Raw genomic sequence first — 22253 nt, 5'->3', positions numbered from 1 at the left:
ATCATTTAATTTTCCAATATTATTTTGAAAATTTCTAACATTATATAGCCTGTATAGCCACTTGCATGGCCTGCTTGGTTGCAAATGTTCTACATGGTTTCCACCTAGAACCATAGGTTGTGCATGGAGAATCTAAAAGATGGAAAGACCCCGTGTATATCACTAACTATATAAGCATGATCTCACATCTTCCAAAACAGGATTGCAGAGAGAACAAGAAGTCCCCAATCTTAGAGACTCCTTGTTAAATGCCACATAAATGCTAGACTGTCTAGCTTTTCTTGTTTGATTAGGAGAGTATTTTAGGAGTTTTTATTTTATTTTATTGTATTGTATCTTGTCTTATAGAATTCCAAGTAGAAGGGCAGTAGACCCGTCCATATAAAAAGTAGTTGCTGCCTTCTTTCTTGAAGCTAATAAAAAGCGACAGAAGAAAGAAATAAGAGAAAGTTGATCCCTATTCCCACTACTGCCATTTTCTTGCTGTTGGCCTTCCACGCGAAAGAAAAGATCCCACATCAAAGAAAAGTGAATATATGTGGAAGGGCTTATAAGGACTTGAACACCCTCCTAACGGCTAGCTTTTAAGGGTGAGTTTTACTCAAGATCCAACAGGTGGTATCAGAGTTGAGGCCTACTGGTAACCCCAGGGTACCCTCGAGCAAGATCTCAGTAACCCCAGTGTGCCCTTGGGGATGGAAAGATCTTGTTTTTCCCATCTTGCTCCCACATGGAGGGGGAGATTGTTGAGGGTTCCAGACGAAAGCAAAGATCGTACATCGAATAAGTGAATGGATGTAGAAGGGCTTATAAAGACTTGGGCACCATCCCCTTTAAGGGCTAGCTTTTAAGGGTGAGTTCTACTTGAGGCACTTGCCTTGCATTTCTGATGGAATGACTAGTGTGCATGTGCTCTGGGGGCGAATCCCTGTGTTTTATTGTTCTCAGAAAGTGAGTGTTGTTGCTTTTGTTTGCTTACATTTTGCTTTTTGTTTTGAAAACTCACGGGTCTTTGCTTCCTACAAACGTGGCTCTACAAGAAAGATTTGGCCTCTTAAATTTTGGATCAGATTACCGTTTAGATCAAAGGTAGAAGTGGGCCCAATAAGTGTCATTAGGAACTTAAAAAGTTAATATTTTTAACAACTTCTTTACGGATTAAATAAATTAAAATAATTTTATTTGCAAAAAAAAGATCAATATCGCCAAAGAGATCCTCCATAATCTATATATTGCCCTGTTCATTTTGGATTTTCATAATTGATTGTGAGCCCAAAACTGATTATGGGACTCATTTGAGTTTAATTAATTTTGAGTCCAATGATCAATTTTGGAGTACAAATCAATTTTCCTAATACAAAACAAACTATGTCTATTTTTTGTGTCACCATAAGCGAACTTATCAAGAAAACAAGAGAGCTACCTCTCAGGTCGGGTTGAGTTTTCTCAGCCCAGGTTGAGTTCGAGTCGGGTTTGGATTGAGGGTTTAGAAACCCCACTCGAGTGAAACTTGATATTTTTAATGATTTTATTTTTTGTAAGCTTAAAAACTCGGGTTGGGTCGGGTTGAGTCGGTTTCGAGTTGGAAAAAAAAAGAAAAAGAAGGGGTCCTCAGTTCGTATCGGGTTGGGTTGGAAAGTCAGGTTCGGGCTGGAAAAAGGGGTTCCTCGGGTCGGAACCCAAACCTGGCCCAGCACCCCTGTACAACATGCCTATTTATTGGCCGCATATATATGAAGCTTCTAGAGGGTTCAATTGGCAGCCAACTCTTAGACAACTGTCATGCCAGCTATTAACAGCTCATATGTCAAAGGTGGCAACAATGACAGCAAGTGCCACATTTAGCTCGTACAACAATCACAGCCTTTTACAACATTTAATACACATTTTCCTTATGTGGGCACCGACACTTTACAATTTATGAGCCTCTTACACTACACGTCATCCACGTCCAGCCTATAACAAGGATGTAACACCTTAAATTAATATTTAAACAAAAGAGAGTTTTCTTTAACCAAAATCTAAAAATATTTTTATCCGTGCAAATCTTACCCTAATTTATTGAGGGATTTGCTAGGGTTCGCAACGACGTTTGTTGCTGGAGAGACCAGCCACCTCACATATTAATTTCCATTAAAGTTCTAATATTTTTGGCCCACTTAGAATTTTCTCAAAAAAAGACCTCTTTAAATTTTAAAAGATAAAAGTTTTCCTTATACGAGGAGAGACACACTAGCTTAAAATATAGTGGGGGCACATTGTTTGGTTGATCCAAAGCATTCATGTGGTTGGCCCTCATATAGATAGAGTGTGCCCAAAAAATCAGCTCCATAGGATCATCCTAACCCTATGATTTGTGGATGTAAAATGGACGTGTATAAACCTTCACAAATTTGTCCATTTTTTTGCCTCCACGGTTCGAATGGTTAGAATGATCCTATGGAGCTGATTTTTTTTTGGCACATCCTATCTATGTAAGGGCCCATCGAATGAATGCTTTGGATCACCCAAACAATGTAGCCCCTACTGTATTTTAAGCTAGTATGTAGATAACTTATCTACACTAGTGTGTAGAAACTCGTCTCTCTCTCTCTATATATAATATACTGAGAGAGAGAGAGAATAGTGTTAATTTTCTCTACCAAAGGAAAAATACATTTTTATACTCTTTCATCGCTCTTACTACAAAGGGAAAATACATTTTCTCTACCATTTCACCTCCTTTCAATTAGATTCTTATCGGGGCAACACATCAACGCCGACATCCTTTCCAATCTTCACACATGGCATACATGGCCCACCCTCCCATCTCATTTCTCCACTCGCGTCGGATCCGTCATCAACGATCGGACCCACAAATCACGCGGATTGAGGAAGTACTAAAGTTATTTATTTATTTATTTACATTATTATTCTTTATTTGCTTATAATCCTTTTTTAAGGGGAGTGATAATTCGACTCCCATATATATCTTAAATCGACCCCATGTGTCTATCTCTCTCCTCTTTCTCTCTCTAACCCAGAGGAGAGAGAAAGGCACATGGGGTCGATTTAAGATATTTGGGAGTCATTTATCACTGCCCTTTTTAAAGCTTCCATCATTAATTCATAGATTTATAAAAAAATATCTTTTCTATTATTTTTTTGTTTTTGTATTTTCAAAGTCATAACACTTGTTCCCAAAGCCCCAGGCAGAGTCAAGGCCTCAGATCATCTTTGAGATTTTGAGTCTAGGTCTTCCCCACTATATTTATGAAAGAAATCTAACTACTTTCTACTCTACGCCCCATACTCCTCAGCCGTGTTTCATATCCACATCACATCCAAAGAAATCCCCATTAATCTATATGTCACTGCAGTTTTCTTCATCTTTTTTTCCCCATCATTAATGAACTTATCAAGAAGAGAGCTACAACAGGGACAGCAGCCCAATGGAAAGTATATATTGAGCAAAACACCACTCCTTACAAAGTTGTAAGTTCATTATTAGGATAGAAATTTCAATCTCAGACACAATTCAGCAAAGAAAAACATAAAGAACCTATGCTTCTACACTTACAAAACCAAAGGAAATCATAAAAACCGGTCCATCTCTGATTTTCCCCATCAAAGATTTCACCCCACAATATGTAAAGTGAAAAACAAAAAGCATGCAAAACCTCAAATTATACCAAATCTAATAACAAATCTGTCTCAGAAAGAAATGTCCATCATGTCTGTGACCAAACTCTCCATCATCAGAGTCTCTACTTGCCATGCACAATGGGCCTTTGACATCTTCCCTGTAGAGGAGGGAAGTCATCAAACATGAGATATAAGAAGAAAATTTTCTACCAGTACAGAATTTAGCATATCACTTTTGGATAATAAGTAATCGAATGGATGATGGATCAATTGGGGCACTCTCCTTTCGATGATGAGAAGTAGTGGGTTTGGGCTCCAATTGATAGATTGTTGTAAATTGCAAAAGCATGTTACACCCACTTTGAACTCTGTCACCGTAACCTAATATTTTATGGAAACAAATTAATTTCATAGTTGCTAAACATGGCCTATGTGAAACTCCTAATAAGAAAGGGAGACACTTGAGAGCACATTAGGTAGGAGAAGGTGATAAGTTGCTAACAGAAAAAAATATATTTTTTGAATAGTTTTTTCCAATGTATTCAGCCACTTCTCACACTCTTCACTCATGCCCTTTCAAGCAGGGGCGAGCCAGGAATTTGCTTGAGAAGGGGCAGAAAATGGGTGAGGCCCATTACTCTTTTACACTAGAGGGTTTCTCCCAAGTAAAAAAGGGGGCTAGTATAATTTTTCCCTTACATTTCATGTAGTGGGGCCAAATTATATTACACATGTTTAGATGGGTTGGGCCCACTATTTAATACTCCTAGCATGGCATGGGTAATTTGTTTTGGGATGGTAAAAGTTCGTGTAGTCTGGTATCATTCAAAAAGTATTGTACAACTTACCATATGATGATCCACACCGTTGATTTGATAGGCCACAATGTAAGGCCAGAAAACTCATTTCAATAGAATGATCCTAGCTCTATGAAAGGTCTTCATAATATGCAATTCAAATATAGATCGTAGAGCTAGGATCATCCTATTGAAATGTGTTTTTGGGCTATGACACTAACATCGGAAATACATTGCACCCCAAAAACCATTTTCATTGGGGTGCAATGTATTTACGATGTGGCCTAGGATCATCCTATCGAAATGAGTTTTTGGCCTATGACCCTAACATCGTAAATACATTGCACCCCAAAAACCATTTTCATTGGGGTGCAATGTATTTACGATGTGGCCCATCAAATGGATAGCTTGGATCATCCTATGGTAAGTTATACAATACTTTTTTAAAAATAATTTGAACTATACGAGCTTACACCATATTATAAGTGATATATTTTGAGCGTATCAGTGGAGATTTTATATGGTGTGTGTATGAGTGAATTCCAGTTTTCTTCTGGGTCCCACTTTAGAGGATGATCGAACCGTTCATTTGTGGGCCACAAATCCACAATGTCATAGGAAACTTTTAGTTCGTTGGAGAGAGAGAGAGAGAGAGGGGTATTAATTGCAAGAGTCAATTTTTGACAATTACAATTTTGGACACAGATTATTCGAAGTTGAAAAAAACGCTATGTTCTCATCCCCTCAGTTTGTCCTTACTTATATAGATCCTGAGAGATTGAGAATTTTTCAATTTTGAGGGGGGGCAAGTGCCCTCCATCTGGCTCCGGCCCTGCTCTCAAGCCTCTCCTCTTCCGTCTTCTGAACCCTTCTTTCACTGTTAGGTAAACTAATATTCTAAGAAAATTTTTATGGTCGTAACAATCTTTAAGGCTCCGTTTCTTTCGACGTAAAAATAGATGTATAATTTGTTTTGGGAAATGATATTTTCACCCTCCTTCAGTACGCAGTCGCCCCCCTTTTAACGTGATTTGACGTCAAAAGGCATTAAAGTTGCCTACTGTTCACGTTATAAGGGGGCGAATGCGTATTGCAGGGGGTGAAAATATCATCACCTTTTGTTTTGTGTTCATTTTTACAACATAAAACCAATTTTACGGTCATTTTTACGTTGAAAGAAACGAGCCTAAATGGAAAAGTTAGCATAATTGTTAGTGGTCTTCCGTCACAGTTCTCTCTTTGCTTAATTTACAGTTTTCTAATTAGATTTTTCTAAGAAAGTTATCAATAGAAAATTAGAACTTTGTTCGCTAAATTGAGAGGTGTCATTATCAAAATGACAGTTCGTGATATCATTTCAACCGACAAAATAAATTAAGGTTATGTTGTTTAACCTTCCTCTGTAGCAATTCTGCATCATGGGAGAAAAAAAAAGCCATGAAAAGGGTGTTCTTCTATGCCGAGTAATTGGTTGTTTCATGTGGTATCAGAATTATTGCCTCACGGGTCCTTGATATTAAGAATCCATATGTGCGGCCAACCAAAAAAGAGGGCCCACCACGTGAGGGGGAGTGTTGAAGTATAAATGGTTAAATAACACGAACCTTAACAGCTCGAGCTTTTAGAGGAATTTGTTGTTTCACACTATTAAGGTAGAATACAAGTTTCCTAAAACAAATCCCAAGTCAAGGTTAGTGAAATTAGAGTGGGGAATTAAAGAACTTACCGTAGTAGGGTGATAAATAATCTTCCTTAGAGTAATTGAGCTTCTTGAGAGGGCAAGAAGAAAGGGGAAGGACAGGGAGGCTGTCGCAGTTACAGATCTCGACCATGTAGCCATCTGGGTCGTGGAAGAATAGCTGATCCACCTTAATTCCCCCTTCTTCCACGACCGCCGTAACATATTCGATCTTCATCCCCTCCAATTTTCTCATCACCAGACTCATGTCGGAGCACTGGAACGAGATGTGGTTATCTTTCGTATTTATGACGCCTTTCTTCTCCGGCATGTTGGCCGGGGAATTACACTCTAGAAGATGGATGCCGATCCCATAGTTGAATAACCTGAAAAAAAAAACGTTTATGTTATAATTACATTGCCATGTTACAAAGTAAGAGTTGGAGTATAAATGATTATATATCACCAACTCTAATAGTTTAAACTTTTGGAGTAGGTCACGTTTGGCTGCCATGATTTTTTTTTTTTCCATGGAATATTAGCTTAACCAATGGTGAGGGAGTGCGCGAGAGGGAGAGACATGAGAGGGACTCAGCGAGGAGAGAGTAACAAAATGCTGAAAATAAGGAAATAAAAAACTCTACTCAAAATATGATTTATTTTTTCTTTTGTTTTAGCCACTTCTCACCCTCTACTCACTCAAGCCTACTCTTAAGTCTCTCCTCCCACCTTCTCTACCCTACCCATCTCACCACTTGAGAAATTATTTTTCATGGAAAAAAAAAAATCCATGGTTGTCAAACATAGTATGAAAAACCTGAAAACACACATTTATGTTACAAAGTAAGGCTATGTTTGGCAACCATGAATTTTTTTTTACCATGGAATATTAGTTTATAAAGTCGTGAGAATGGGATAAGTAGGGTGGGAGGTGAGACTTAAGAGAGCATGGGTGAGTAGAGGGTGAGAAAAGCCTAAAAACCAGGAAAATTGGTTTTGTAAATCCATGGGGTTGATCTCAAAGCATGAAAGAATCAACCAAAATGGAGAGTTTTGAAATCCATGGAAATGAGGTCTGAGAAATAAACCTACCAAGCTCCTTCAAATTTGAAAGAAGAGGGGCGTTTGATGAGTACAAAACCCAACACATCCTCGTAGAATCTCACTGATTTACTCACTGATTTGCAGACAAACGACACGTGATTCAACGAAAGCAAAGGAAGCTGAGGACTCACCTCCTCCTCTTCTACAATCTCAGTACTTACCATCTCTCTCTCTCTCTCTCTCTCTCTCTCTCTCTCTCTGTCTCACCACACCATTATCAAACCATCCCTAAGCTATATTTATATAATAAAAATGCAACAGAGAATTCCTATCAAAAGAATACAAATCTGAGCATGTGAGTCCAGCCTCATCAATCACAAAGACCCCACAACTGTTTCCTCTTTAGTCTAATCCTCGCTCCCACCTAAAGAAAAACGTGAAAAATATGTGACTGGAGACATACTTTGTAACACCTAGCCTAACCTTTTGTCGGTGATGCAGGTGCATCTCAGCCTATCAATGGTCAGATGGTTCACATTGGAGCCTGACACTTGATCGGCTGAGATTCACTTGCATCATGGACCGAAGGTATAATAGTGATCTCATTATTGTAATACGGGACCGGGTGTTACAATAATTAGTTATCTCATTATTGTAACACCTGACTTAGAACAAAAATCAAGGGGCAGGATTTTGACACCCTGCCCTTGTGATTTTCATGGTCGGGCATCAAATAAATTCTCCATATTTCTCCGTATATTCGAAACACCATCAAATCATTAAGTATATTAGTTCCACTAATTCATTTGAGAAAGATTTTCCTCCAAAGCAAAACACTAGTAAAAATTAATGGGTGTCCTTTAATCAAGAGATGACAGCTACAAATTCGTGATTTTCTTGATTGGATTAACCATTGTGAATCATCTAGCCGTTGATCTGTTGAGATGCACCTGTATCACTGACCAAAGGTGGGGCCGGGTGTTACAGATTTTGGAGTGCATAATGTGGGCAAACCAGATCCATTTGATCAAGGACGGTGCAATAGAATTCATCATTACTACTAATAATAAAACAAAAAAATCGTTTTAAAAAATAGAAAATAACTTAAAATCCGTTGAATTAATCAAAGGAGAGATCTTCATGGTGTTGTTGTTGGAGTATTGAATATCTGACAGAGTGACAGTCATCTGCAACAAACCTTCTCAGATTCCTGCATAAAAAATTAAAGAAGAGCTTCAAACTCTTCTTGCACCGCACATTCCAAACCCCATTGTTTGAAACAACTCGTGGGTGCAGACTCGGACTGGTTTTTTTTATAGGAACTGAGTCATTCAAACTCGTTTGCTAGCTTTTTTTTTATTTTAACAGGCTAACTCACCTTGTTTTACAGTGTTTAACCAGCTGCAAAGGCAATTACTATTCCCAAAAAGCTCTCATCAGCCACCTAAAAACTGCAAAACAAGGTGAGTTCGCTTTATTATCAAAACATGGTGATGGGGTATAAAAACAGCAGCCTATTAGCTGTCGACACGTGGCCCACCGCAGATCTCACGTCAGCAAGGGTAGTTCGGTAATTACAGCAGAGTAGGTGAGCCCGAACCTATCACTGGCCGACACCTGTCTTGGAGTAATAACTCCTCAACTACCCCCGTTTTCCCTCTATAAAAGGGCTTCCAAAACTCATAAACAGGGGTAATAACTTCTGACCCACCGCTCTTAAACTCGCTCTGCACTCTTGCTCTACCCCATCACCATGTTTTGATAATAAAGCGAACTCACCTTGTTTTGCAGTTTTTAGGTGGCTGATGAGAGCTTTTTGGGAATAGTAATTGCCTTTGGCAGCTGGTTAAACAATGTAAAACAAGGTGAGTTAGCCTGTTAAAATAAAAAAAAGCTAGCAAACGAGTTTGAATGACTCAGTTCCTATAAAAAAAAACCAGTCCGAGTCTGCACCCACGAGTTGTTTCAAACAATGGGGTTTGGAATGTGTGGTGCAAGAAGAGTTTGAAGCTCTTCTTTAATTTTTTATGCAGGAATCTGAGAAGGTTTGTTGCATATGACTGTCATTCAATACTCCAACAACAACACCATGAAGATCTCTCCTTTGATTATTTCAACGGATTTTAAGTTATTTTTATTTTTTAAAGTGATTTTTTGTTTTATTATTAGTAGTAATGATTAATTCTATTGCACCGAATTTGTAGCTGTCAGCTCTTGATTTAAGGACACCCATCAATTTTTACTGGTCTTTTGCTTTTAAGAAAAATCTTTCTCAAATGAATTAGTGGAACTAATATGCTTAATGATTTGATGGTTGATGGGGTCCAAAATATGCAACCAATCGGCTGTTGACACGTGGCCCTCACAGGGACCACTGCAAAGCCCACACCTGTCCCCTGCTAGGTATGCTGCCTGGACCAATCAGGGACTTCCACCTGCCCTTACTAGGCATGAAACCTGGTCCAGTCAGGTGTTACCACCTGTCCTGGACAGGTGGCTCAGAATCACTATAAATAGCCTTCACTTGTGCTAAGGTGAGGGATCTAAAATCTGATCCAAGATCCTAAGCTCCTCAGTTCGGAATTGCTCTGCACTCCTGCTCATACTGACTTGAGTGTCGAAGCGCCCGTCCGGAGCACCACTCCGGGCTGGTCTTCTGACCCTTTGTCTTCTTGTCAGGCCCTAACAGCGCAGGACTCCATCAGCCCTTCAGGTCCAGATGAGCCCTTCAGGTCCAGATGAGTCCTTCAGGTCCAGATGAGTCCTTCAGGCCCAGATGAGTCCTTCAGGTCCAGATGAGCCCTTCAGGTCCAGATGAGCCCTTCAGGTCCAGATGAGTCCTTCAGGCCCAGATGAGTCCTTCAGGCCCAGATGAGTCCTTCAGGTCCAGATGAGTCCTTCAGGCCCAGATGAGTCCTTCAGGTCCAGATCAGCCCTTCAGGCACAGATCAGCCCTTCAGGTCCAGATCAGCCCTTCAGGTCCAGATGAGTCCTTCAGGTCCAGATGAGTCCTTCAGGCCCAGATGAGTCCTTCAGGTCCAGATCAGCCCTTCAGGTCCAGATGAGTCCTTCAGGCCCAGATCAGCCTTTCCGGCCCTACCATAACCTGTTACCAATTTTAGACCTAACAGATTTGGCGCCATCCGTGGGACCCCGCAACAAAAAGCTGTTCGAAATCTCACTCAGACAAAAATGGTAGGACGGATTGAAGCGCAGACTCAGCGGTGGTGCACTCCGGCTCATCCTAGTGGCTCGGAGATCAGTTCCAGTCGAGGACGCCAGTAGTGTGGCCCACTCCGGCTCATCCTAGTGGCTTGGAGATCAGTTCCAGCCGAGGACGCCAGCAGTGAATACCACCTTCGAAGACTCTAAGTGTTTGCATACTTAGCTCTCAGCTCGGTGCTTGCAGACTTAGAAGCCCCGCAGTGGTGCACTGCGGCTCATCCTGTTGGCTTGGAAATCAGTTCCAGCCGAGGACGCCAGCAGTGAATACCACCTTCGAAGACTCTAAGTGTTTGCATACTTAGCTCACAGCTAGGTGGTTGCAGACTTAGAAGCCCAGCAGTGGCTCACTCCGGCTCATCCTGGTGGCTTGGAGATCAGTTCCAGCCGAGGACGCCAGCAGTGAAGACCACCTTGAAGCAGCAGTGGCTCACTCCGGCTCATCCTGGTGGCTTGGAGATCAGTTCCAGCCGAGGACGCCAGCAGTGAAGACCACCTTGAAGCAGCAGTGGCTCACTCCGGCTCATCCTGGTGGCTTGGAGATCAGTTCCAGCCGAGGACGCCACCAGTGAAGACCACCTTGAAGCAGCAGTGGCTCACTCCGGCTCATCCTGGTGGCTTGGAGATCAGTTCCAGCCAAGGACGCCAGCAGTGCCCACTACGGCTCATCCCGATGGCTTGGAGATCAGTTCCAGCCGAGGACGCCAGCAGTGGAGATCACCTCAGGCCGACCAGAGAAATGAGGTCATCTCAGGCCGACCAGAAAATGAGGCCCTCAGGCCGAACAGAAAATCTGGTCATCTGAAGAAGACGCCAAAAGTCTGCCCGGCCGAGCCGCCCAGAAGGGCTCGGGCCGACCAGAAAATTAGGTCATCTCAGGCCGACCAGAAAATCTGGTCATCTGAAGAAGACAAAAGACCTGTCCGGCTGTCCGGACAGGATATGGCGCATTCGCTAGACGACAAAAGCGCTAAAAGACAAAAGACCTGTCCGGCTGTCCGGACAGGATATGGCGCATTCGCTAGAAGACAAAAGACCTGCCCGGCCGAGCCGCCCAGAAGGCTTAGCCGGACAGGATATGACGCGTTCGCTGAAGAAGACAAAATTCTGCCCGGCCGAGCCGCCCAGAAGGGCTCGGGCCGACCAGAAAATGAGGCCCTCAGGCCGAACAGAAAATCTGGTCATCTGAAGAAGACGCCAAAAGTCTGCCCGGCCGAGCCGCCCAGAAGGGCTCGGGCCGACCAGAAAATTAGGTCATCTCAGGCCGACCAGAAAATCTGGTCATCTGAAGAAGACAAAAGACCTGTCCGGCTGTCCGGACAGGATATGGCGCATTCGCTAGACGACAAAAGCGCTAGAAGACAAAAGACCTGTCCGGCTGTCCGGACAGGATATGGCGCATTCGCTAGAAGACAAAAGACCTGCCCGGCCGAGCCGCCCAGAAGGCTTAGCCGGACAGCATATGACGCGTTCGCTGAAGAAGACAAAATTCTGCCCGGCCGAGCCGCCCAGAAGGGCTCGGGCCGACCAGAAAATGAGGCCCTCAGGCCGACCAGAAAATCTGGTCATCTGAAGAAGACGCCAAAATTCTGCCCGGCCGAGCCGCCCAGAAGGGCTCGGGCCGACCAGAAAATGAGGCCCTCAGGCCGACCAGAAAATCTGGTCATCTGAAGAAGACGCCAAAATTCTGCCCGGCCGAGCCGCCCAGAAGGTTTAGCCGGACAGGATATGACGCGTTCGCTGAAGAAGACAAAATTCTGCCCGGCCGAGCCGCCCAGAAGGGCTCGGGCCGACCAGAAAATGAGGCCCTCAGGCCGACCAGAAAATCTGGTCATCTGAAGAAGACGCCAAAATTCTGCCCGGCCGAGCCGCCCAGAAGGGCTCGGGCCGACCAGAAAATGAGGCCCTCAGGCCGACCAGAAAATCTGGTCATCTGAAGAAGACAAAAGTCTGCCCGGCCGAGCCGCCCAGAAGGTTTAGCCGGACAGGATATGACGCGTTCGCTGAAGAAGACAAAATTCTGCCCGGCCGAGCCGCCCAGAAGGGCTCGGGCAGACCAGAAAATGAGGCCCTAAGGCCGACCAGAAAATCTGGTCATCTGAAGAAGACGCCAAAATTCTGCCCGGCCGAGCCGCCCAGAAGGGCTCGGGCCGACCAGAAAATGAGGCCCTCAGGCCGACCAGAAAATCTGGTCATCTGAAGAAGACAAAAGTCTGCCCGGCCGAGCCGCCCAGAAGGGCTCGGGCCGACCAGAAAATGAGGCCCTCAGGCCGACCAGAAAATCTGGTCATCTGAAGAAGACAAAAGACCTGCCCGGCCGAGCCGCCCAGAAGGGCTCGGGCCGACCAGAAAATGAGGCCCTCAGGCCGACCAGAAAATCTGGTCATCTGAAGAAGACGCCAAAAGTCTGCCCGGCCGAGCCGCCCAGAAGGGCTCGGGCCGACCAGAAAATGAGGCCCTCAGGCCGACCAGAAAATCTGGTCATCTGAAGAAGACAAAAGACCTGTCCGGCTGTCCGGACAGGATATGGCGCATTCGCTAGACGACAAAAGCGCTAAAAGACAAAAGACCTGTCCGGCTATCCGGACAGGATATGGCGCATTCGCTAGAAGACAAAAGACCTGTCCGGCTGTCCGCCCAGAAGGCTTAGCCGGACAGGATATGACGCGTTCGCTGAAGTAGACAAAATTCTGCCCGGCCGAGCCGACCAGAAGGCTTCGACGGACAGACCTCCAGTGCAGATTCTGCCCGGCCGAGCCGCCCAGAAGGCTTCGACGGACAGACCTCCAGTGCAGATTCTGCCCGGCCGAGCCGCCCAGAAGGCTTCGACGGACAGATCTCCAGTGCAGATTCTGCCCGACCGAGCCGACCAGAAGGCTTCGACGGACAGACCTCCAGTGCAGATTCTGACCGGCCGAGCCGCCCAGAAGGCTTCGACGGACAGACCTCCAGTGTAAATTCTGCCCGGCCGAGCCGCCCAGAAGGCTTAGACGGACAGACCTCCAGCGCAATTTCTGCCCTTTCAGGCCGCCCAGAAGGGCTTGGCCGGCCAGACTTTTGTTCCAAAATTTGGCCGTACTGGATAACTCAGAGGCTCCTATCCGGCCGTGCTCCTTCAGGCCAAACTTCAAGGCCAGACCAGGGCGCCCGGAGGCCCCTGTCCGGCCGCGGTTTCTTCAGGCCCAGTCTGAGGCCGGCCTGAGCTGCCCAGAGGCCTTAAGGCCGGCCAGATGCTGTTTTTAACCCTCTCTTTGCTTCTCCCAGCCACTCTCATGGCTCGAAGAACCAGGGGGCAACTGATGGGGTCCAAAATATGCAACCAATCGGCTGTTGACACGTGGCCCTCACAGGGACCACTGCAAAGCCCACACCTGTCCCCTGCTAGGTATGCTGCCTGGACCAATCAGGGACTTCCACCTGCCCTTACTAGGCATGAAACCTGGTCCAGTCAGGTGTTACCACCTGTCCTGGACAGGTGGCTCAGAATCACTATAAATAGCCTTCACTTGTGCTAAGGTGAGGGATCTAAAATCTGATCCAAGATCCTAAGCTCCTCAGTTCGGAATTGCTCTGCACTCCTGCTCATACTGACTTGAGTGTCGAAGCGCCCGTCCGGAGCACCACTCCGGGCTGGTCTTCTGACCCTTTGTCTTCTTGTCAGGCCCTAACAGCGCAGGACTCCATCAGCCCTTCAGGTCCAGATGAGCCCTTCAGGTCCAGATGAGTCCTTCAGGCCCAGATGAGTCCTTCAGGTCCAGATGAGCCCTTCAGGTCCAGATGAGTCCTTCAGGCCCAGATGAGTCCTTCAGGCCCAGATGAGTCCTTCAGGTCCAGATGAGTCCTTCAGGCCCAGATGAGTCCTTCAGGTCCAGATCAGCCCTTCAGGCACAGATCAGCCCTTCAGGTCCAGATGAGCCCTTCAGGTCCAGATGAGTCCTTCAGGTCCAGATGAGTCCTTCAGGTCCAGATGAGTCCTTCAGGTCCAGATCAGCCCTTCAGGTCCAGATGAGTCCTTCAGGCCCAGATCAGCCTTTCCGGCCCTACCATAACATGTTACCAATTTTAGACCTAACAATGGTGTTTCGATTATACGGAGAAAACTAATTATTGTTCTAACTCGCTCTGCACTCCTGCTTGACTTGAGTGTCGAAGGGCCTGTCCGGAGTAACACTCCGGGTTGGTCATTCTGACCTCGTTTGCTCTTGCGCAGGGCTCAGCTCCCTCACTTCGGTCCCTCAGGATTCAGCTCCCTCACCTCGGCTCATCGGGCCCTCCAGCTCGGCTCTTGCGTCACTGTCATATCTGTTACCGATTTTAGGCCTAATAGATTGGCGCCATCCGTGGGACTCAGACTAAAAGCTGTTCAGATCCCCTATAAACAAAATGGCAGGACGGAGGAACGCTCGGGTGCCCACCGCACGGACTACCCGCGCCGTGCTACCTCATAGGACCCGGAGTGAGCGAATCGCCTCACAGGTGGTGGCTACTTCTGCTACAGCCGAGCAGAGCCCTGCTCGCTCGGAACACCTCAACCCTACTCCTACTCCGGATCAGGTGCAAGTCCTTTTCCAACAAATGACAACTCTGGTAGGTCAATACCAGCAGCTGATTCAAGCACCTCCCTAGCCTCCTCCAGAAGCTCCACAACCTACACAGGAAAGGTCGCGCGCTCACGGAGGAGAGTCAGCGTGCCACAACGAAGACCGGACTCACCACTCCACCAAGCGAGTCCATCACTCCAGAACAAGGCACGCCCGCACAGAACCTCACCACCGCCGGAGATCACGGTTCCGCTCTGCACGAAAGCATCGAGCCCAGGAAGACCGCGCGCCACGGGAAAAACCCCGACCTCATCGTAGGAGTCCGGAAAGCCAGTCCGGCTCCGCGGCGAGCCAATCCGTGGAGAGAGACAGGTCACTGGACCGACCAGACCGCAGAGCTGATCCGATGCTACGGAGGATGGAAGAAATGGACCACCGAATAGAAGAGCTGGCAAAGGATCAGAGCCGGCCCGCTTCCAGGGCGTTCTCAAGCAGAACGCCATTCACCGAGGGCGTCATGGGTGCCCCAGCGCCCAGAGGATTTAAAATGCCAATAATCCCGCAGTATGACGGGACCTCTGACCCCATGGACCACTTGGATACTTTCAGGATAATGATGCTCCTCCACGGTGCGTCAGACGGCTTTCTCTGTAGAGCATTCCCGACTACACTGACTGGTGTGGCCAGGGACTGGTACTCAAGGATTAGACCGAACTCCATCAGCAACTTCGATGACTTCGAGGAAGATCTGGTCCGCCACTTCATGAGCAGCTGTAGGCCAAGGAAAACCACAACATCCTTGATGGCCTTGCGGCAAGGGGATAATGAACCTCTAAAAGCCTTCGTCAACCGCTTCAACAGGGAGGCACTCCAAGTGCCGAATCTAGATCCCTCAGCAGCTACAAACGCGCTTCTCGCGGGTGCTAGATCCAATGACTTTCGCCGAGCAGTGGCCCGCCGGAATCCGCACTCTCTAGCAGATCTAATGGCCGGGGCAGAAGAATATATGTCAGTGGAAGAAACACGGGCTGCCCTGGACTCAAATCGGAGGAGAACCTCTGAAGACAAGAACCCTACTAAACAGCGTAGGGATGATAAGGCCGTTAGAAGAGAAAAGTCCCCCCAGAGGAGGGAGGAGAACTTCACCCCTCTCAACACCTCCCGGAGACACATATTGGCCGCCATCAGTGGAGAAGAGTTCGTGAGGTGGCCGGCTAAAATGCTCTCCAAGGGAAACAGGAGAGACAAGTCGAAGTACTGTCGGTTCCACCGGGACCACGGTCACGACACGGACGAATGCTGGTAGCTTAAGGAAGAAATCGAGCAGTTGATTGGCCGGGCTATCTGAAAAATACCTCTGAAGTGACGGCCACAGAAGTGACCGCAAAGGGAAAAGTCCCCAGGGCCGGAGCCCTCGGCGGTCACCGCCGCCCCCTGCCCGGGGTCAATCTCCTCCGCCCTCCAGTCCACCACCAGAGGCGCACAGATCACAGCCAAGGGGAGTCATCGGCACGATTATGGGTGGACCCGCTGCTGGAGGCACATCATCAGCTGCCAGAAAAGCATATGCACGCCGAGTCAACGCCGTGCACACATGCAGCAAGAAGATGAGGACGGAGAATGAGATCTCCTTTTCCGATGCGGACCTCGACAACCTGATACTGCCACACGACGACGCACTGGTCGTAACCATTCTCGTCGCAAACTGGGAACTGAAGAAAATCATGGTCAACAATGGGAGCTCGGCCGATATTTTGTACCATCACGCTTTCGAGAGAATGATGATAGGTGACGACCGCTTGAGGCCGGCGAATTCAGATCTGTTCGGTTTCTCGGGAGAGGTCGTTAAGGTGGAGGGACAGATTGAATTCCCCGTCCTCGTCGGAAAGCCAACCTGCCAAGCTTTCGCCATGGTCAACTTCCTGGTAGTGAGGGCCACCTCGGTCTATAACGCTATCTTGGGACGGCCTGGCCAGAACCTGATCCGCGCCGTTGCGTCGGCGTATCACCAGAAGATGAAGTTTATTACGCCTAACGGCATGGGAGAAGTCCGGGGAGACCAGCCCCAGTCCAGGGAGTACTATGCAATGGCACTCAAGGGCAAAAGCGCGGTGGAGTCGCTGCCGATTGAATTACTCGACCTGAGGGATGAAGCTCGGGGAACTCAGCCCGCCGAAGACCTCATCTCCATCCCCTTGTGCAAAAATGATGATGAGAAGGTCGTTCAGATCGACTCCTCACTAGACAGCACCACCCAGCGCAGCCTCACCCAATTTCTCCAGGACAACGCAGACGTCTTTGCATGGGCTCCTGTTGACATGCCCGGCATAGACCCAGAAGTCAGCACGCACAGGCTTGGTGTTGACCCAACCTGCAGGCCCGTGAAACAGAAAAGAAGACATTTCACCCTCGAAAGACGGCAGGCAATAAAAGAAGAAGTGGAGAGGCTCTTAAAGGCCGACTTCATTCAAGAGATCCAATACCCGGACTGGTTGGCAAACGTGGTCCTGGTAATGAAGGCGAGCGGAAAGTGGAGGACTTGCGTTGATTTCACTGATCTGAACAAGGCCTGTCCCAAGGACAGCTACCCGCTCCCAAAAATCGATCAGCTCATTGACGCCACCGCAGGTCACGAACTACTAAGCTTCATGGACGCCTTCTCCGGATACAACCAAATCAGAATATATGAGTCAGACATACCAAAGACTTCTTTTGTGACGGATCAGGGTACTTACTGTTATCGTGTCATGCCCTTCGGCCTGAAAAATGCCAGGGCCACGTATCAGAGCCTCGTGAACAAGTTCTTCCGGAATCAGATCGGCCGCAACATGGAAGTTTATGTCAACGATAAGCTGGTCAAAAGCCGCAGTGCGCAAGATCACGTCTCCGACTTGAAAGAAACATTCCACGTCCTGAGAGAGCATAAGATGAAGCTCAACCCCACTAAGTGCACCTTCGGCGTCAACTCAGGAAAGTTCTTGGGGTTAAAGTAAGCCAGAGAGGGATAGAAGCCAATCCAGAGAAGATCAAGGCCGTGGTGGAGCTCACTCCACCGAAAACCATCAGAGCGGTGCAGAGACTAACAGGAATGGTTGCCGCGTTAGGGCGCTTCATCTCAAAGTCTGCAGAGAGGTGCCTCCCCTTTTTCAACGCAGTCAAGGGACTCAAGACCGCGCCCTGGACAAAGGAGTGCCAGGCCGCATTCGACGAGTTGAAGCAGTATTTGTCATCTCCACCACTGTTAACAAAGCCGGAACCAGGTGAAGAGCTACTCCTCTATCTCTCCGTGAGCCCCATGACTCTAGCAGCTGTCCTAGTTTGTGAGCAGCACGGCCAGCAAAAGCCGGTCTACTATGTTAGCAAAGTCCTGCATGATGCCGAAGTCAGATACCAACAGGTTAAGAAGTTGGCCTACGCCTTGATCATGGCAGCCAGAAAGTTGAGGCCGTACTTTCAGGCTCACACCATAAAGGTCCTGACTGATCAGTCGGTCCGCCAGTTATCCACCAAGTTCAAAAGTTTTGAGGTCATCAGAATCCCCAGAACAGAAATGCAAAAGCAGATGTGCTGTCTAAGCTGGCCGCGTCCGGATACACAACTCTCGGGAGTATATGTATGGAATTTCTCCAGAAATCCAGTATTGAGAATAAGGCCGCTGAAGTGATGCAGGTGGAGTACGAGTCCTCCTGGATGGACAAGATCATCGACTACCTACGTAGTGGGAAACTACCCGAAGCCAAGAAGGAAGCCCGCAAAGTGACACAAAGAGCGGCCCGGTTTTCCCTGGATGGTGAGAACCTCTTCAAAAGGTCATACACCCTCCCGTACCTAAAGTGCCTCCGGCCCAGCGATACCACGTACGCCCTGCAAGAGACACACGAAGGTATTGGCGGCGAGCATCTAGGGGGCAAGGCCCTGGCGATCAAAGTGTTGCTGAGAGGCCTGTACTGGCCCACATTAAGATAAGACGCACTGGCCCTGGTCAAGAAGTACGAGAGATGCCAGAAGTTCTCTCCCACCATTCAGCAGCCTGTCGTGTCTATGGCCCCAATCATCAGCCCACTCCCCTTCGCAATTTGGGGGATGGACATCTTGGGCCCCTTCCCACCGGCCTCAGGAAGGCGCACGTTCGTAGTAGTGGCCATCGATTATTTCACCAAGTGGGTGGAGGCTGAACCTCTAGCCCAGATCATAGAACAGAACGTGCAGAACTTCTTTTGGAAATCAGTGATTTGCAGATTCGGGATCCCACGCGTCCTGATAACAGATAACGGTAAACAGTTTGACTGCCGGAACTTCCGGAAGTTTTGCTCCGACTTGAAAATCGAACAGAGGTTTACTTCAGTAGCGCACCCGCAGACCAACGAGCAGACAGAAGTGACGAACATAATCCTGCTTCAGGGAATTAAGAAGAGGCTGGATGATAAGGAGGGCCGGTAGGCAGATGAGCTTTATCATGTCCTGTGGGCATATCGCACCACTCCGCGTACACCAACAGGTGAATCACCATTCAACCTGTCCTTTGGAACAGAGGCAGTAATACCGGTCGATGTAGGCACCCCGTCTCCCAGAGTCACCAACTTCAGCGAACAGCTTAATGATGATGGGCTCTGCGCGAACCTCGACTTGCTGGAAGAAGCCCGGGAAGAGTCTCGAATCAGGGTCGCCGCTTACAAGCAGAAAGTGTCCAACTATCACGATTCGAAGATACGCCCTAGAGAATTTCGAGCAAGGGATCTAGTCCTAAGGAAAGCTGCCATCTCCCAGCCAAAAAAGGTCGGAAAACTTTCTCCAACCTGGGAGGGACCATATCGAGTGAAAGAGGTGATTCGCCCGGGCAGTTATAGGCTGGAAACGCTGGAGGAGCACCTCTTACCCCACGCCTAGAACTCCAAGAATCTCCGGAAATACTATCAGTAACAAGTCGTCGGGCGTAAAAGGTGACTGCATATGTAAATATTGTTAAAAGTAAATGATATAGAGACTCTTTTCCAGATCTCTGCGCATTCTTGGAAACCCAGTTCACTAAAACTAGGGTACTCGACGCTTGGTTCGCCACGGCTCGTCTCCGCAAAGACTGGGAGGGCACTCCTGGTCCGGGACCAGTCCGGATGCAAAAACCAAAGCTCCTCAGAAACCCAGTTCGCTAAAACTTGGGTACTCATCAAATTGGAAACCCAGTTCACTAAAACTAGGGTACTCGACGCTTGGTTCGCCACGGCTCGTCTCCGCAAAGACCGGGAGCGTACTCCTGGTCCAGGACGAGTTTCAACCTAAGCCCGAAACGCATGTTTAGGGTGTTATCTGCCCAGCTTAGAACCAAACGGTATTAACCCGAAGTAGACAAGTGGAGAAGGGGCGGACAATAAAAGTTTACTTTGCATTCATGAAGTAGGGCCTCGAAGGACCATTACAAGAAGAATGCCTCAAAAGGCTGTTACAAAAAGTTGGGCCTCCAAGGGGCCATTACAAAAAGAAATCGCCAAAAGAGAAGGAAGAAGGGGAGCTCAAGGCACCCCCTGGCTAGCACCCCGTGTTGGATCCGTCTCCGGGACCACGGGTGCTGCCGTGGTGGCCGACTCGTCACCGCCAATTGTCGGTGGGTCAGGGAGAACCATTTCGGTCAAAACCACAGCCGGATTGGATTCCTTAACCTGCCCAAGGCAGTCAAAGAATCCGATCTTGTAGGCCTCACTGGACAGAGTAAGGAGTTCGTCCTCCTTTTCCTGAACGGCCGCGTCCTCCCTCTCTCGGGCTCTCTCTCTCTCTCTCTCTGAGCGTTGAGGGCCTCTGCTGCCTTCTCCTTCTGAGCGGCCAACTGAGCGGCAAAATCCTCCTTGAGCCGCTTGTTTTCCGCGGCCGTCTTTTCGATGGACTTCTGCAACTCTTTTGCCTCCTGTATCAGTTTTCCGTTCTCCTCCTCGGACCTTGTTATAGCCTGTGAAAACTTCTGGCTCTTCTCTCGGAGGTCGTTATAGTACAATAAAATCTGCAGACCAGCTAGTGTTAACACAGGAAAGCGAAGCAAGAAATGGAGATAAACAAGCACCTCACCTGGTAAGTGGACGAAAAGATGGCCTCATCAGCCGCAGCTGGAGGTTCGCTGAGAACCTGAAGTTTGTCATTGCTAAGGAGAACTTTGATGAGAAGCTCCTTAGCTACCCGGCTCTCACCAAGGCCGGTGTCATTTTTTTGAACGGCCCAATTGGGCCGAAAAATATTGTCTCCGGACCTCACCGGGATAGGACGGACTCCATCAATGTTCCCCCCGACTTCGAGTACCTTGCACCCCGGCCATACGCGCCCACCAACTTCATTGTACTCTTGGCTTTGGAGGGCGGCGGTGCGTCCTGGGTTTGGGCCGGACTCGCTATCTCTACAACCTCTCTTTTCTGGCCCTGCTGGACCTTCCCGAATGCCCCCTTCCTCATTTTGTCTATCAAGGACTGCTGCTGCATCTCTGAAAGTCGACAGACAAGCAAAACCAGTCAGAAGCAAGGAAAAGAGGAAAAACAAGTTTCAAAAAAAAGACTAGCCACGTACGTGCCGAGGTCGTAGTACTAAGGCCAAGCCCAACCAGAACCTCTTCCTCGTGGAAATCAAAACAATTAATGGGTCCCTCACGGTCCAGCACCTCCCGGAGTAAGGCAAACGTTCTCACATCCTCACCTCGAGAAACGGCTTGCGACTGTATCCGGGGTGCCCCATTTCAAAGGAACCGGCCAGGGCTCATTGGACTCCCTGTCCTCGACATAGAAGAACCTATTTCTCCATAAGTGTATTGAAGAGGGAATGCCAGTGATCATTTTCACCTCAGGGCGCTGGCTAATGTAAATCCAACCCCCGCCCTTATGCCTCTTCAATTGGGCACACGCGCGGAACAACGGCACAGACAAGTTCCTCTGAAGCCGACCCTGGACGAGGTATACGAACCCCGTCAGCATCCTCCATGAGTTTGGCGCTACCTGAGCCGGGGCCAGCCTGTAGCGTCGAAGTACCGCGGTGAAGAAATGGATGCAAAGGGAACCTGAGTCCGGCCCCCAACGACTCATCGTATATACAAACATCAGAGCTTTCATTACAGGCCCTATCTCCCTCCGTCGCCTCCCTCAACCCAAATCTGGAAGGAAAACAGTACTTATCCCTAATACCCGCCATCATGGACCCATCAAGGTAATTCTTCTCGTTAAGAGCCTGTACGTTGTAATTAGGATTGGCGTCCATCCGAGCCTTTGCCACGACCTCAACGGCCCGGCCAGGGAGAAACGTTGTGGACGCCTCGCCGGCGTCACTACCAACACTCCCCTCCACTTGGAGATAACTATCCGTTGGGAGCGGAGTGATGTT

The 22253-nt window shown here is 47.8% G+C and overlaps 1 protein-coding gene across 1 annotated transcript; it reads right to left on the bottom strand.

Annotated features, from left to right (window-relative positions):
• Window positions 1-3410: 3410 nt before the first annotated feature.
• On the bottom strand, window positions 3411-7424 carry LOC143888315 (glyoxylase I 4-like). Its single transcript, XM_077392689.1, has 3 exons — window positions 7192-7424; window positions 6148-6485; window positions 3411-3782 (listed from the first exon to the last, which is right to left on the bottom strand). The coding sequence occupies exons 1-3, from the start codon at window positions 7365-7367 to the stop codon at window positions 3694-3696; spliced, it is 603 nt and encodes a 200-aa protein (XP_077248804.1). The 5' UTR covers window positions 7368-7424; the 3' UTR covers window positions 3411-3693.
• Between the last annotated feature and the right edge of the window lie 14829 nt (window positions 7425-22253).

The sequence above is a fragment of the Tasmannia lanceolata genome, unplaced genomic scaffold (assembly GCF_043159265.1).
Source record: "Tasmannia lanceolata isolate RefF3 unplaced genomic scaffold, GAP_Taslan_0.1 ptg000012l, whole genome shotgun sequence".
In the NCBI taxonomy this organism is placed as follows: domain Eukaryota; kingdom Viridiplantae; phylum Streptophyta; class Magnoliopsida; order Canellales; family Winteraceae; genus Tasmannia; species Tasmannia lanceolata.
This window is presented reverse-complemented; position numbering and strand designations above follow the sequence as displayed.

Bases quoted from the DNA above. Each gene is read 5' to 3' on its own strand.
- LOC143888315 (XM_077392689.1), bottom strand. From the start codon at position 7,367: ATGGTAAGTACTGAGATTGTAGAAGAGGAGGAGGTGAGTCCTCAGCTT. The intron at 6,486-7,191 runs GTAGGTTTATTT...TTTTTTTTTCAG, and splicing joins TTCAAATTTGAAGGAGCTTG to GTTATTCAACTATGGGATCG. The intron at 3,783-6,147 runs GTAAGTTCTTTA...CCTCCTCTACAG, and splicing joins TTATTTATCACCCTACTACG to GGAAGATGTCAAAGGCCCAT.